General features: G+C 39.4%; 1 protein-coding gene and 1 non-coding gene across 3 annotated transcripts in view; both read left to right on the top strand.

The window, feature by feature from the left end:
* The window catches only part of TXLNG (taxilin gamma), a 47,678-nt gene that overhangs the window by 17,623 nt on the left and 12,767 nt on the right, over positions 1-17,288 (top strand). For both annotated transcript variants that reach the window (XM_037046291.1, XM_037046292.1), the window contains exons 2-6: positions 4,621-4,924; positions 7,164-7,255; positions 11,272-11,442; positions 12,717-12,911; positions 15,566-15,685. In XM_037046291.1, coding sequence (XP_036902186.1) covers positions 4,621-4,924; positions 7,164-7,255; positions 11,272-11,442; positions 12,717-12,911; positions 15,566-15,685 — 882 coding nt within the window. The remainder of the gene's footprint in view (positions 1-4,620; positions 4,925-7,163; positions 7,256-11,271; positions 11,443-12,716; positions 12,912-15,565; positions 15,686-17,288) is intronic.
* On the top strand, positions 16,781-16,911 carry LOC118987300 (small nucleolar RNA SNORA38). The gene has a single exon (XR_005066540.1). It is a non-coding gene; the product is annotated as a small nucleolar RNA SNORA38 (small nucleolar RNA).

Below are 17,288 nucleotides of genomic sequence, written 5' to 3'. Positions count from 1 at the left end.
GACTTATGTATAGTGTATATAAAGAACTCTTACAACTCAATAATAAAATAACAAATAACCTAAATAAGAAATAGGAAAAGGGCCTGAATAGATATCTCTCCAAAGGAAGTATACAAATGGCCAATAAGCACCTGAAAAGATTCTCAACATAATTAGATGAGATAGCTCTATACTTGGGTGGTTGTGATCACAAGGACAGTGTCGATGTGGAGAAATTGGAACCCTCATCCACCGCTGGTGGGAATGTAAAATGGTGCGCTCACTGGAAGAATAGTGTGGCAGCTCTTTAAAAGGTTAAAATATAGATTGACCATATGACCCAGCAGCTGCACTCCAAAAGTTGGTACAAATGCCCATCAGCTGATGAATGGATAAATAAAATATGGCATATACACGCAGTGGAGTATTATTTGGTAATAAAAAGAAATGAAGTATGGATACATACTACATTATAACTGTAAGGTTTCATGGTTGAATCTTGAAATTACTGTGCCATCTAAAAGAAACCAGACACAAAAGGCCACATATTATATGATGCCATTTATATGAAATGTCCAGAATAACCATATCTGTACAGACAGAAAATACATTAGTTACCTATGGCTGGAAGTAATGGAAGGATTAGGAATATGTAGCTCAAGAGTACTGAGTTTCATTTTGAGGTATCTAAATTTTGAGTTCTAAAATTGATAGTGGTGACGGTCGCATAACTGTGAACACACTAAAAACCAGTGAATTGTATACTCTCAAATGGCAACTTGTATGCTATGTAAATTATATCAGTAAAGCTGTTAAGAGAGATCCCAAATAGAACGGAAAAAACTACAAATTAACAAATTTCATTCCTCACATAGCTTTCTTATTAAAATTGATCCTAGGATAGGCCTCAGGTTTTCCTTGGTGAAAATTATTTATGTTCCCCGTCTTCTAAATTGCTTACTCATTATATATATGGATATGACTTGACACCACAATTTTTGATATCCTGTGGGGTTTATTATTACACTCCTGAGAAATTATATTACGTGTTAGGGATAAAGAATCTTCATTTTAATTATCTTTTAATAGATTCTCATCAATATTTAAAGCCAACATTGTGGTTCTGTAGTCTTATTCTTAATACTGATGGTCTTCAGGGAATAGGTTTGAAAATTATTTTTTATAAATTGGGGAAGATGGTATTAATAGTACTCATTTTTGCCCTGGCTGGTGTAGCTCAGTGGATTGAGCACGGGCCTGCGAACCAGAGGATCGCAGTTCAATTCCCAGTCAGGGCACATGCCTGGGTTGTAGGCCAGTTCCTGGCAGGGGACACACGATACATTGTGTGTTTCCGGCAGAGGCAACCATACACTGATATTTCTCTCCCTCTCTCCTTCCCTTCCCCTCTAAAAATAAATAAATAACATTTTAAAAAAAAATAGTACTCATTTTTGCATAGGAGGTCTCTGTTAACATTATGGGCCCGAGCAGTACATGGCACTTTAGTAACTGATATAAAATAGAGGTAGAATTAGTAGTTAAATATACAGTGCAGCATTAGAATGACCACTTTGCATTTGGTTTGATAGTAATTGTTCTGTAATATGTTATTGCGGCATATTAGTGGTTTTAAGGAATTTCTACAGTAGTGAAATTTAACAAAGGACAATTCCTAAAATTTCATCATTAATTTTTTTAATCCTCACGCAAGGATATGTTTATTGATTTTAGAGAGACAGGAAGGGGGCGAGAGAAACGTCAATGTGAAGAACATTGATCAGTTGCCTCCCATATGCCCCCCCCGACTGGGGATTGAACCCCTGACCTTTTGGTGTGTGGGATGATACTCTAACCAGATGAGCCACCCAGCTAGAGCTCATCATTAATTTTTAAATAAACTTAACATCTATGAATTACACCAGAAACAATGCTCTATGGAATGTATTATATGTGAAAGTAAAATTTTAAGTTTTTTTGAAAGAATTAAGGTCTTCAGTATTACTTTGTAAATTTTAAAAATCTGAATTAGGCTTATATTCTGAATGTGGCATCAAACTTAACTCAAAATAGCCCATTTTCCTTAATGCATACTTTTTTTAAGAAGTGAAAGTATTACACTACATTGTTTTTAAAGTGTGAAAAGCACCACAACTCTAATCTCTCTCCCCAGAGAAAAATATTTCTGTTTTGGTTCTTCATAAATTTTGAATAATGTATAAGCTACAACTTTTAAAGTAAACCTTACTGAAGTAAAACATACATTCAGAACAGTATACAAAGCACAAATGTTTAGGCTTACCGGATTTTCACAAAGCCTCTGTGTTGCCCCATCTAGATCAAGACAGAATATTACCCCGCAGCACAGAAGGCCTTGCCCTCCCCAGTAACCACTATCCTGATGTCTGCCACCATCAGTTAGCTTTGCCTGGTTTTGAACTTTATATATAAACTGTTGCCTAGAGTGTGTATTCTGGCGTCTTCCTTGCAACAGTCTGCCTATGAGACTCGTCTCTGTTGCTGTATGTAGTAGTATTTCGTTCTCATTGCTGGATGGTATGAACATGTTAGAATGATCCTTTCTTCTGATAGAAATTTAGATTGATTCCATTTGGGGGTAATTACAGATAGTGTTGCTCTAGACATTCTTGGCCTTTGGTTGCACATATGTGCACACTTGGGAGAAATCCTAGCACTACAATTAACCATATTGGAAGGTATCCATATTGCTAAAGAGTTTTTCAGAGTGACTGTACCAACTTGTTCTTTCAAAAGTACGGTACTTGATATATCAGCAGTAGACTGTAAAGGATAAGCATTTACTTTTGTTAACCTCTCTATCCCCTGCTTTGGTGCTTTAAATTATTTTTAGTTCTTTGGTTGAATTTTTATTTTTTAAAGATCATATTTATTTATTTTTAGACAGAGGGAAGAGAGGAGAAAGCGGAGGAGAGAAACATCAATGTGTGGTTGCCTCTCACATGCCCCCCTACTGGGGACCTGGCCTGCACCCCAGGCGTGTGCCCCGACTGGGAATCAAACCAGCAACCCTTTGGTTTGCAGGAGGGTGCTCAATCCACTGAGCCACACCAACCGGGGCTCCATTTTTATTATTATAACTGGAAACAATCTTTGTTCTACTCATTTTGGAAAATAGCTTTTGTCCTGTTGTAATAAGAGAAAGATATTAGACACTTCCCATTGTATTATTCAAAAAGGAAGAAGCCCTCTTTACACAGAGAGAACACGTACAGAATTTAAATTTGTGTTATATCATGTGACCAAGCAGTGTTAACAAGGAGGGATATCCCACAAATAAGGGGGTTAACAACATGATACAAGAGAGTAAGGTAAAATAACTAATTTGAGAATAAAATACTAGAATAAAGCCACCTGTCCTGTGCCTACTACCTGTATTTGTGAGGTTTAGGATAGCTGTTTAAAACATTATTCTCAAGATTTTGGTGCTTAACGTGCAACAAATTAATTTTCTTCCTCCTCTAATAGTAGTTTTCACGTGGACAATATGTGGCTTTTTGTGTCTGGCTTCTTTTACGCAGTGTAATGATTTCACAGTTCATCGTGAAACCGTATAGTTTAATAATAGTAACGTGGCACACAATCGCGGTTCAATTCCCAGTCAGGACACATGCCTGGGTTGCTGGCCAAGTTCCCAGCAGGGGACACACGAGAGGCAACCATACATTGATATTTCTCTCCTTCTCTCCTTCCCTTCCCCTCTAAAGATAAATAAATAAAATCTTTTAAAAAAATAGTAACGTGGGTGTTCTTTGTAAGAAGGGTGACTTTATATGTACGTGGGATTTAGGGGCCCAGGCTACTTTCATCCTGTGCCTCTGCCATCTTGTGGGGTCTTGGAGACCTCTGCATTAAGCCCGGATGGGAAAGAGATGGTAGAGAAAGAACGTTTACTTCTAAGAATAAGTCTTGTTGCAGAAGGGACAGTCATTGCTTGGGCTCACATTCCATTCATGGGAACTTCACGTGGGAGTCCCACCTAGATGTGAGGGCTGGGAGTTATATTGTCCTTAGCTGAGTACTGGTCCCCAGGGTATTGGAGGAACATGTGGTTTTTGCTGGACACCTAGTGAACCATCTCTTCTGTACCATCATCTCCTAAAGGATAAGACCAGGATAATTTTTTGAGGTAAAACTGGAATACAGTCTAAGTTTCAGGTATGCAACATTTAATTCAACCTCTGTGTGCTGTTAACCACCAAAGTGATTGCCACCAAAACTCTGGTTACCGTCAAGACCAGAGTAATTTATGTTCATTAACTCAGGACAAGTTCACATTTTTTAACTAACATGAAATTTTTTGCTGATTAAGTATTGGAGTTTTTATAGGGAAATAAGTGAAGATTTACAACTAAATGGTATTTCTTACCTCCTTTGGTACCACTTATATGTGTGGTTTGTTTTAACTTTCGTTTTTCTCATCCTTTGCAGTTAGAGGTCACGTCTCAGTGAAACATAGAAACTAACCTACCATATTTTCATCAGTCTTACAAACCACTAAGAAAGAAAAACGCTGTCAACCTACACTATTGGTTTTAAACATTGATTTAAACATTTGATTTAACCCCCATTTCCATCTTTTTTCTCTTCCCTTCCCTCTAGTTTGTGATTGGCACAATGGAAGAAGCTGGAATATGCGGGCTAGGGGTGAAAGCGGATATGTTGCGTAACTCTCAATCAAACGATATACTTCAGCATCAAGACTCAAATTGTGGTGGCACAAGTAACAAACATTCACTGGAAGAGGATGAAGGCAGCGACTTTATAACAAAAACCAGAAGTTTGGTGAGCTCAGCATACTGCACACAAGAGTCAAGAGAGGCCATTCCTGGGCAAGAAGCTCGAACAGATCCCCCTGATGGTCAGCAAGATTCAGAGTGCAGCAGGAGCAAAGAAAAGACCTTAGGTAATATCTCTGCGCAGTGGTCGGACATTTTCACACACAGCCCATTTACTTACATTTCCCGTGGCAGGAGTGATTGTGAACGTGGCCTGTAGTGGCCTGTATTGAGGGGGATGTTTAGCATCTGTTGTCTGCATTGGGGTCCGTCTGTGTGCTGCAGCCTGTGTGCTGTAGGAGGCGAAGGTAGCAGAGTAGGAAGTTTGCTCTAAAGAATTAAGAATTGGCTTTTGTGGAGAAAATTGGGGCCTACTTGATAGAAGTAGTATTAGACTTGCCTTGTTTGCATCTTTAATGTAGCCTGACCAGCATTTACTGTGAAAACTGTATATTTTATTTGATCACTTTAGTATTTAAAAACTAGTCAACAAAAATTGAGAGGTGACATAATGTTATCTGTAGTTCAGAAAGTGGGGTAAGACTGGCTCTCAAGGGTATGTTTTCTTTCACCTCCTCTATTTGAGACTTAGGACCAAAAATGTGACAAACTCAATCTCGTTATGAAATCTGAACTGACCTTTCATTTTCACCTTACTGGTTGCCCCTAAGTTTTTTATACTTATGATACCCAAGATTAACAGCATTTAATTTGTATGATTTTCTATATGCTATGTTAGAATTGTCCTTATTAAATCTATTTCCTGCTAAATTGAAAAACTTAAAACATTTTAGAAATATAAAAATAATTTTAATTAAAAAATTTTAATTTCCTTACAAATAAGACAAATTTCTTCGAAGTTAGCAGGCCCAGTGATATGTGTAACAGCAAATGGGATCTTAAAAAGTTGCACATGCCCTGGCTGGAGTAGCTCAGTGGATTGAGCACAGGCCTGCAAACGACACAACCGCGGTTCGATTCCCAGTCAGGGTACATGCCTGGGTTGTAGGCTAGTTCCCAGTGGGGGGACTCACAAGAGGCAACCATACATTGATATTTCTCTCCTTCTCTCCTTCCCTCTAAAGATAAATAAATTTTAAAAAATCTTTAAAAAAAGTTGCACGTAATGTTACCACGTGACCCAGCAATTTTACCTATACATGTGCCCCAGAAAGTTAAAAATGTGTCCATGCAAAATGGTACTTAACTGTTCCTGACAGCATGATTCATAATGGCCCAAAAGTGAAAACAAATGTCATCTATCAGCTGATGAATGGATAAGACAGTGTAGTATACTCATATAGTGGAGTATTACTCAGCAATAAAAATGAATGTAGTGCTGATCCCATATGGATGGACCTCGGAAAATTGTGCCAAGTGAAAGAAACCAGACTTTACAGAGGCCACGTTGTATATGATTCAATTTTATATGAAGTGTCTAGAATTTGCAAATCCATGGAGACAAAAAGTTAGAGTCGTGGTCGCCTGGAAGAAGGAGCAGTGGGGAGCGGTGGGAACTGCTGGAGGGCGTGGGGTTTCTTTTTGGGGTCATGAAAAGTGTTCGGAAATTGGACAGCAGTGATGGTTGCACAACTTTGTGAATATACTCAGTGGTAGACTTTAAAAGGGCAGACTTTATGGTATATGAATTGTATGTTCAAAATACCCAGATGTAATGTCAGTTTAAAAATCATCATATAAATTGAACCTACCGGCTAGCTTAACAAATAAAACATTATCACTTATTTTGAAACACCACTCGTCCCCTCCTACTTTAACTACTTGCTTCTCCCTGCCAAAGTCTTTAAATGTTGTTAAACTCTTTTCCCTAAGGGAAGAGCTGTGTTGACATCTTTTTATTTATAATGAACTCGGTTTAACACATGGAATATGCTTCCTAAACTGTCAGAAGTTACTTAGATTTCACATAGAAAAAGGCACATGTCACAAGCGGGTATGTGTATCTTAGGCAGGCAGAGAGTGCCAACTGAAATTCCCTTTGAACGTCTATGTCTGTACTTGCTTAGGAGGAAGCTTTTAAAAATATTCTGCCCTTTGTAACTTGCCCTTTGTCTTAACTTGGACATCAGTAGTTAAGCAGAAGGATTTTCAAGCCTTCAGCAAGCGTTCTTACAAATAGCTAGCCTTGTTCGAAAGTGAAGAGATTTGAGGCGGGGGTGGGGGAGTGCTGATCCCAAATTTAAAAATAGGTTTCTTAGTTTAGCTGGGAAATATCTTATTTCTAGTTATTAGGTATAAATTATTTTATTCAGGTTGTCAGAACACAGGAAATGTTTATAGAATTTGCAGGTTAGATTTGATCTCATTCTTCTTCCAGGACTTATTTGTTATCTTGTTAATCATCAGGAAAAGAAGTTTTATTACTGATGCAAGCACTAAATACCCTTTCAACTCCAGAAGAGAAGCTGGCAGCTCTCTGTAAGAAATATGCTGATCTCGTGAGTATTAATTACATCGTGGGAGTGAGGTCCATATAAAATATAGCAGAATGGGTGTGTGCTTGGTCAGCTTTGTAAAATGTGACTTTGATGTAGCGTTAAATGTGAAACTGTTTTATTCCAAAATTGAGGAGGAGAATCTGATTTCTTGGGGCTTTTTTGCTTGTATGACATCACTTTAAAGCTCGATACCTATGAGAGGACATTAGAATGCTAGTAAGATGCGGTATAAATTTTGTAAAACTCATTCTTGGAGTATTTCTAAGTCAGCCTTTTTACCCCTGTGTTACGATGCTTTTAGTCAGTTGGGGTATAGTGGTTCCTGTATTTGATTTTTCCTAGGGGAATCTAAAGTTAAAGGCTCTAGCCATTGTGATTGAAATTGTGAGTTGGATGCAGTAGTCTACTAACACATACTGTGGCTCAGGAAAGTTTGATGTAGCGTGTGCTATGTACCAGGCATTCCTTTTTCCATCTTCCGAATAAATTGATCTTATTTGTTCTGGGCCTATGTTTTTTCGAGAAGCATTAATTTTAAAATTAAGAAAGCAGTCTTAGCATGGAAACACTGCTATCCTTTTTAAGCTGAAGCATAGGAAAAGCATATAACCCTTCGAATGAAAGGTTTTGGAAGACTTAGAATTCTAATGTAAATACTGAAATTAATGCCCTTCGTGAAATACTTAATGTGAATCATCATTGGTGATTTATATGCATTTCCATCTGTTGTTAAAGCAGTTTTATTCCATGTCATAAACACTATTGTTTGTCAGTGACCAGTTCTAAAAGTGAATTCTATTTATTTATTACTGAAAGAATTAAAGTCACTTTCCCTCAGTTTGCAGAGGCGTCTACCTCTGTATACCTCCGCATAGCTGGCATTCAGCAGTCTGGAACCTTGTACAATTCAGAGCAGAAGGAAATCCTGTGCATCCATGAAAAATGGCCCAGAACAAATGCAGACAGGGCAGAAACAGTGTGGTCAGGATCCCTTTCACTTCCATTGGCTATGGAAGAAAGTCCCTTTGGTTCCATCCATATGAGGAGAATCATGCGAGAAGTGGTGGGAAAAGAAGATAGGAACAAACAAGGGAAAAGAAAAAATGGAGAAAAGAGTAAAAGACCAAAAGAAAGCAGTGTAGGGTTGGCTACCTGACAACAGCAGCTAGCTGGGAACGAGTTAGGAGAAGAAAGGGCAAATCGTTGCATAAGGCAATCCTTAGACTCATGTCGGTCATTGGGACATTTGTTAAAAGGTACATTCTCATTCCCTGGGTCTGGTTTGGGTCCTGAGAGTCTTTGTTCTAACAAGCCACAAGCTCCTAGGTGATGTAAGGGTACTAGCAGCCCTTGGATCGCAGTTTAAGTAGCAAGGATCTAGAGTGTTTCTCTTTGTGTGTGTGTGTGGGGTGGGGGAGGCTCTGGTTATTTTTAAGTGCCAGTTATGGTCACTAAATCCATTTTAGGATGTGACACACTGGAGAATTGCCGAGTGAGTAATCTCTCTTAGATTTAGATTTGTGCTGAACATATGAAGGACGAAACATTTATTGTTCAGAAAAGGTTCTAAAGCTTGACTTCTTTTTTTAAAAGATTTTATTTATTTTCAGAGAGAGGGGAAGAGAGAGAAACATCCATGTGTGGTTGCCTCTTGCATGCGCCCTACTGGGGACCTTGCCTGTAACCCAGACATGTGCCCTGACTGGAAATCGAACCGGCGACCCTTTGGTTTGCAGGCCAGTGCTAAATCCACCGAGCCACACCAGCCAGGGCTCTCTATGTAGTTTTAGATTCAACTTATTAGTTCCATGAGAAAAAAAAACACTTGGGGATTTTGAAGAGCATTTCATGGAATCTATAGATGCATTTGGGGGAGGATCACTGCCCTCGTGAAATTAAAGGAACTTGGAAAGTGGCAATCCTTATGTGAAAAAAAATTAGATTTTTATTTATCATATACAATGATCAATTCTAGATGGATTAAGGATTTAAATGTCAAAAATGAAGCTTTTAAAATGTTAGCTATCATTTAGATTTATTTAGATATGTTAACAGATGAATATTTTTCCAAACTCGGGTTAAGGGGAAGATTTCTTACAACACAAAAAGCACTATCATAAAAGACTGCAAGAATTGACTATTGAAATTAAGACTTTCTGTTTGTCAAAAGACACTTTAAAAGAAAGTGAGAAGACTTTACACACCCAGGAGAACATATTTCCAAAAAATATAATCAACATAAGCTTTAGTGTTAGGGATATGTAAGGAACACCTACAGGTGAATGCAAAAAGAATAAACCAATGGAAAACTGAGCAAGAGACATGTGAGCGGTATTTCACAGAAGTAGAAAAACACAGCTACACAGATATCCTAAAGGTACATAAGCATACAAAGAGATACATTTTCTGATTAGTGATCAGAGAAATGCCAATTAAGACCACAACAAGATGCCACTTTATGGCCACTGTGGTGGCCTAGATTAAGAATTCTGATCATACTAAGTTTTGGAGAGGTTGTGCATCTGCACGATCTCTTGTAAATCGTTGATGGGAGAAGAAATTCGCCAGCCACTTTGGCAAACAGACTGGAATAGTAATGCGAAATAGAACATCAGAAATCACTGCCTGGCAACCGCACTTCTAGGTTTGCACCCAAGAAAAATTCTTGCATGTGTATACCATGAAGCACATGAGAATGTCCATACCTTTGTGAGTAATGAACCCTGGAAACATCCCAAATACTCACTAATAAGTGACTGGATCAATAAAGTGTACTGTTTTGTAGTATCTTTTTTAAAAAGTGCAATATTATACAGCCTGTTGGTGAAATCCAGCCAGGCTTGTTTTTGTGCTGCCTACAAGCTAAGAATAGGCTTTACATTTTTTAAATTTTGCTTAAGAAACCAGGACGACACAGCAGATACCATCCGTGGCCTGCAAAGCCTAAAATATTTACTTTCTGCACCTGAACAGAAAATGTTCACTGTCCCCTGATCCTAGAGCGACATGTGAGCCATCGGGGTGACTCACAGCTGTCTGATCTGCAGCCATGCTGTCCAAAACAGCCATTAACCACATGTGGCTATTTAAGCGTACATTAATTTAAATGAAAGAAAATAAAAAATTCTGTTCTCCAGTTGCAGTAGCCACAATAAAGTCAAAACAACTGAAACCAAAATGATTTCTTTTAGGACCACACACAGATAGTATAAAGAGGAGAGCAAAGAAGTAGTGAACCCAGGATTCAGGACTGTGGTTACTTTGAGGTGAGGAAGGCTGGGGGACTTCCAGTCCTCGCTGGAGTTACAGATAGTTTGTGCAGAACCGGCAGCCCCTTGGAACTGTGCCACAGCCCATGGCCCACAGAGAGATTGCTTTACGAAAGTATTACTTTTCCGGCAGGAGTTTTCATAAAGGCCTTTTTCATAGCTGTGAGCACATTGCCTCTGGGGGTGCTTGGTTATTTTCATAGGCCACCAGGGGTCACTCTTGTTCCTGAAATCATGACTCGGCATCCTTTCCTTCAGTGAAAGGTCAGTAAAGCTGCCATCTTATCTATTAGTGTTGGTTTAACCTTGAATAGACTCCTTTGCTCCAAACCTGAAATTGTAGTGATTCCCCACTCACTAGCCAAGAACCCTGAGCGCTGCTTATTAATTTATAGGAGGGCCATTACATTAAACTAGCCTGTGTGTGCCTTCAGAAGAGTAAAACTTGATGCGGTTGATTCCTAAAAAGGTTTCTGAAAAATCATGTTTTTGTTTTTAGTAGGAAAATAAAGAGCTGAAGATATTTTTTTCCCCTACTCTAAGTTGTTTGTTTACTTTCCTGTCACAACTGGAAAAGAGAAGGTTGGCAGAGTAGAGGGGCATGAAACAGTTGAAACTAAAATATTACACTATAATATTTGGTTATTGAAAATGTGTTCATGTAATACATGAATTAATGTAATTCTTCTGTCTGTAACCCAAAGGTTTCCAGTGTACTTCCTAAATGTAAAGTGCTTGTTATTTTAGCTGGAGGAGAGCAGGAATGTTCAGAAGCAAATGAAGATTCTGCAGAAGAAGCAAGCTCAGATTGTGAAAGAGAAAGTTCACTTGCAGAGTGAGCACAGCAAGGCTATTTTGGCAAGAAGCAAACTAGAGTCTCTCTGCAGGGAACTTCAGCGTCACAACAAGACATTGAAGGTTAGTTGATGCATTGTTCTGTGTTTCGGTGGGGGGGGAACTGCCTCCGTCTTTTTTTCCTACAACCACTGTGTACCTATTTAAAAGAAGTCCTTGTCTCTACATGGAGATAGAGCTACCACCTTGCTTTCTATTTTGCTTGGACTGATGCTTAGGGTCCCTCATATTTGCTCACAGGGATCTGGATGAGATTGGTGTTTAGAACAAGCTCTCCTGCTGGGAGCCATGGCTTAGGAAGCTCAAAGTTACCAGTTTTCTGCTGAGCACTGATGTGGTCCATCACCATGTGTGAGAAGCTGACATGTACTGAGCAGTGAGTGGGAACAGGCTAAAGGCAGAATGAGCCTGGGAAGGGAAAACACATGCTGAGCTCCTCCCAGGCCGTTAGCTCCCTTGCCAAGCTGCTCTTGCCCACCCCAGCTATCCAGTTCCTGAGTACTCTTAGAAGAGCACTTATACTTTGGTACATCATAAAGGAAGGGGGAGCAGGCGTTCAAAGATTGATGGCACCAACAGTGAAAAAGGAAAGAGCAGAGACATGGGGCAGGCCTCTCCTCTTGTAGAGTTTCGGTTTAATTTTCACTGAGCGGGACCTCCTCACACTCCCCCACCACAGCATGCCCCCAAGGCCTGGAATACAGGAGCGCTCAGGAGCTGGATCTGTACCTCATGCGGAAGCCCATGGTTTTTTTCTTTGCTTTGAACCTTTGGATTTAGATGTTATTTAAAAGAGGTATTTTTTCCCCCATAGCAAACCAGTATTTTTATTGGACTTGTTTGGACATGTAAAAATCTTTTAACACGTGTATCCTAGCAAGAGTTGGAAATAGACATTTTGAGATACAGATTCCATTTGCCCTCTTACCCCTGGGAAATAGAAGCTGTGCCTCAGAAAGTCAGCTGCAAGAAGGGATCTGTCTCTTGAGGTTGATTTAAGATGCTGCCTTTTGGAACCACAGAGGGAGCGCATTTGGGGACATAGGTGGAGGAAGCCGGCTGCATGGACAGGCTCCTGACTTGTCTTTCAGGATAGTGAATTTCAGATGGTCACAGCACTTACAGCAGGGTGCCGAGTGTCTCTCCGATTGTTCTGTTTACCTAGGAAAGGCTGCTTGCTTTTAAATGAGAGCCTTTTGGTCATAAGTAAAGGGAAGGAATTAGAGTTCAGAAGCATCACTTCAGAGTGAGCAGTAAATGAACCCACCTAGGAGCAGCTTTTGGGAGTACCCTTTTCCACAAGTCTATGCCATTAACAAATGATTTTCCATAACAAGGAAGAAAATATGCAGCAGGCCCGAGAGGAGGAAGAAAGACGTAAAGAAGCAACTGCACACTTCCAAATTACTTTAAATGAAATCCAGGCACAGCTTGAACAGCATGACATACACAACGCCAAACTCCGCCAGGAAAACATTGAACTGGGAGAGAAACTGAAGAAGCTCATTGAACAATATGCACTGAGGGAGGAGGTAAAGGTGTTTTCTTCATTTCAGCACTTTGTTATTAGCACAGTCTTTTCACCATTCACTACTAAGAAGTAAAACTGTTGTCACGGGGGTTGTAGAACTTTTGTACATGTGTAGCAGAAGGTAGGCGTTTATTAGGAAAGGCTCAGCCACTACATGAAGGAAGGATGCTTTGGGATTGTCACTCCACAGCACAGGGTCAGTAGATTTGGGTACGTGAGGCAGTTCCTTAGAGACACATTTAGTACTGTTGTCTTCTATGTGATACTGGAAGATTGTGATTTTAAGATTTTATTCATTTATTTTTAGAGAGAGGGGAAGGGAGGGAGAAAGAGGGAGAGAAACATCCATATGAGAGAAGAACATTGATAGATTGCCTCACATACACACCCTGATGGGGCGTGGGGTGGGAGGGGGCTGAACCCTAACTTAGGCCTGCGCCCTGACCAGGAATTGAATCAGTGACCTTTCGTTTTATGGGGCAGCACCCAACCTACTGGGTCAGGGCTAGAAGATTGTGATTTTAGCATACAGATTCTCCCTTTATCTAGGCTAATAATGAATAAATATCTGGCCTCAGATGCCCCATCTCTCAGACATTTGATAATCTGTACAGTCCACACCACCATTGCATTACACCTATGTTTCAGATTTTTGTTTAAATGGGGGTTTTGTACTATTTGGGAGGCAAAAAGAACTGATTTCTGAACCTTCATACATACATCCATAGAATTAGAAAGTTTACTGAAACGGTCCATTGCTGCTGATCTTGGTTATTGGCTTCTAACTAAGACTTTTATTTACAAAGGGTAGTCAGGAAGTTCAGAGGTAGTATCTAGATTAAAAGTAAATAGGTGATAACCAGCTTTGTAAGGTTCCTCGTTTTTAGAGATCAAATGGACAGTGCTAGAGGTGTTAGGGTTTTTAAATGATGCATCCCCTCTCTTTTAAGTCAGTAAAATACTTTGCTTTTATCTGTGTTGTATTCCTTACACAAATATAATAGATTTAAATGGGTAATTAAAAGTACCAAAAAAAAAAAGAGACTTTGGCATCTTCTGTGGGTTACTTTATCCAGTTTCCAAGGCAAACCTTAGATTATATTAATTTAGAGTTTTACATACAGCTCTTCAGAAACTTAGTTTTAAAAATGGTTTTACTTTTATCACTCATTTACCTTTTGCTTTTTTTTTATGGAGAATTGCACACTTGAAAAAAGTAGAAAATGCATCAGCTGGCTTTAGCTGATGAAACCATGATTTCAGCTATATTTCCTTCACCTTCCCCTGGGTTATTTTGAAGCGAATCCAGTGTGTCATATTATTCCATTCATAGATATTTGAGGGTAAACCTCAAAAAGATAAAGATTCCTTTTTAAGCATACCCACAATACTATTTTCACATCTAAAAATTAACAATAATTATTTAATGTTCTCTTCCCTTTAAAAAATCTCTTTGGATCAAGACCCAAATAAAGTCCATCATTTTCACAGGTTGCTATGTCTCAAGTCTCTAACATTAAGATTTACTTTTTTCCGCCCTGGCTAGTGTAGTTCAGTAGATTGAGTGCGGGCCTGTGAACCAGAGGATCCTGGTTCTGTTCCCAGTTAGGGCACATGCCTGGGTTGCAGGCCAGTTCCCAGCAGGGGACACACCAGAGGCAACCATACATTGATATTTCTCTTCTTCTCTCCTTCCCTTCTTTAAAGATAAATAAATAAAATCTTAAAAAAAAGATTTACTTTTCTCTCTTTATTCTTAGAGTGTGTTTATTGAAGAAACTTTTTTTTGTCCCCGAGAATAAATTTTCCATTGGATTATAAAGCCCTCAATTACTTACAATTATTCTTTTAGTTTTATTGTTTAATATAACAATCTGCTACATCATAGATGTAGAAAATGTTTAAATTGTATGTTTAAATCACATTACTTCTGTCTTATTTATTTTGAGCATTATCAAATGTTTTTTTTTCTGGTCAAGAAGAGTTACTCTTTCTACATCTGAGAATGGATGTTCTAATGACTTTATTGTCACTAAAGAGTAATTCCTTAACTTTAATTGTTAGGTGGTTACTATTTCCTTTAGAGATAGTGACAGCCTTTTGCCAAATGATTACTCTGTGCCTGGCCCTGCACACCTTACGTAGTGTAACCGTTGGATTGGCTTTTACAGCTCTGCAGTGTGTGTGTGGCCAGCCCCCCATAGGTGGGGGCCTGGGGTTTGGGGGTTGGGATCTTCCTGGGGCCATTTCTGCCATCACAGCGTGCTTCCTTCAATGGAAAAATTTGGGAAAATTTAATGGGAGAAGAAGTCTCCAGGAATTCTGTGTATGATGTGTGCATTAACAGTCTGTGCTCCTTATCCATCTTTTTCTTGATATGGTCTGAGCCTCACCATCATCGTAGGGCAGAAATAGGAAGTACAGGCATATGGCTGCCAAAGTGCCCGATGGCCCACCTCTGAAAGGGAGGGGTGTGGGGTGTTAGGAAAGGGCCCCCTTCCTGAGGTTCAGGACAGGAGGGCACTCTGTTATTAGCTCTGGTGGCATGAGTGGGGAAAGCAGGGTAAGAAGCAAGGCATTGTAACTCATGTTATGTTTCTTCGTCATGGTGCTCCATTTTCATTAAGTAATGGCAGGATTTGACTTTCCCGGCAGCATATTGATAAAGTGTTCAAACACAAGGAGCTACAACAACAGCTTGTGGACGCAAAGCTTCAGCAGACAACGCAGCTGATAAAGGAAGCTGATGAAAAGCATCAGAGAGAGAGAGAGTTTGTAAGTTCTATTTCATTTCTTACAAAAGGAATTATTTCCTAATTGTAATTAAAGCCATTTAAAACATGAAAGCTTATTCTACATGTATTTGTAGCGGCTGGGTCAGGCTAATTTGTTTTTAGTTCTAGATTGAGAAGGGTGTATGTGTGTTAAGAAAGCATTTGGCTTTTTGTTTCTATTACCTTTTTGTGTAGAAGATACACTAGAGAGGTTAAACTATGTTACTGGAAAGACCTGCACATGTTTGACTTTCCTGTGCCTAGAATATTTATTTCACTTAAAGGTAATGGTCACCAAGTTCAAGAATGGTATCAGTATTTAGTATATTAAATTTGGCAATTTAATATGAAGCTTAGCAAGCATGGGTCTTCTATAATGATGTTACATTCTCTTTTCAAATGAGTACCTTGAAACTAGGGGAGCTATTTGTTTATTTGCTGGTATAATTTTCTGATAAAAATTTTAACAAAATGCTCTAATGCCACTTAGCATTATTCTCAGACTGGATCTCAGATTGTATTTCCTGTCTGTAATTGTGAATACAGTGGAATCTCGTTGGGTGGGTATGTATATTTAACACATGGACATTCAACTATATGTGTTTAACCAAAATAAATAACGAAAATGAGAAATGGTTTTGATAATGAGGACTGTTCCGTCCAGCTTTCCCTCAAGTAGCCTAAGCCCCAAGGCAGGCCTGGTGTGAAGACTTGTTCTGGAGTGGCCCGTGTGATATGCGCATGTCTTGCTGAGCTTGCATCTAGGGTTCAGACACGTGTGCACACGGTCCTGCTATGTGAACTGACGGTGCTTTCCTGTGCATAACTGAAGACACTGGTGTCATTTTCCAAGTCGGAATGTAAATTGCACGTATGCACACACATGCGCACAGTGCATGTTTACACTTTCGGGTTGGTTTAAGGGCTTTTCAAGGCTTATTTGGACTGTGTGACATTTTACTTCAGGGACTGAATTTCGCAGCTGCCTATTATGCAACTTCGCTATATAATTTTCTTGAAAGCCCAAGTACATAAATTAAAGCTCCCATCTCCCTCTCCCCTGCTTTTTAAAAAGTGATCAGAAACCAGGTCTCTATCCTCCTACGAAGGCGTGTCTTTGGTTCCCTGTCTTTGGGCACGTAAGAATTGGAGGCAAAGAAATGCGGACTTGGAGAAGTCTGGGGCCAGCTTGCTCCCCGCAGGCTCAAGATCAACCATCCTACATAGAGGGGGGAAAAAAGAAAAAAAGAAACCAGGTCTCTGATTTCATTGCTTTGCTTCACACCCTTTCACCCTGCCTCATCTTGCCTCTGTGGAGTAGAGGGGTTTTCTAAAGCACCCAGATAATGTCAAGATTCCTAGCTATGTTTTCTCCTAATAATATACTTCTAAGTATTTTCACCTAAAACACAAAAATTCAACCCTGAGTTTTGTAAACCTACTATTAGGCCTCCACGGTACTTTTTCTAAGCGCTGAGATTATTCCTGCATTCCTAAGTGTTCATAAATGGGGCAGATCAAATATACAGGTAACTGGCATTCGATGCAACATTTCACCTATAGACTCGGGGTTCTTGATAAAATAATGGGTGGAAGAATTAGGC

The sequence above is a fragment of the Sturnira hondurensis genome, unplaced genomic scaffold (genome assembly GCF_014824575.4).
Source record: "Sturnira hondurensis isolate 20B ecotype Veracruz unplaced genomic scaffold, ASM1482457v3 Scaffold0005220, whole genome shotgun sequence".
NCBI lineage: Eukaryota > Metazoa > Chordata > Mammalia > Chiroptera > Phyllostomidae > Sturnira > Sturnira hondurensis.
This window is presented reverse-complemented; position numbering and strand designations above follow the sequence as displayed.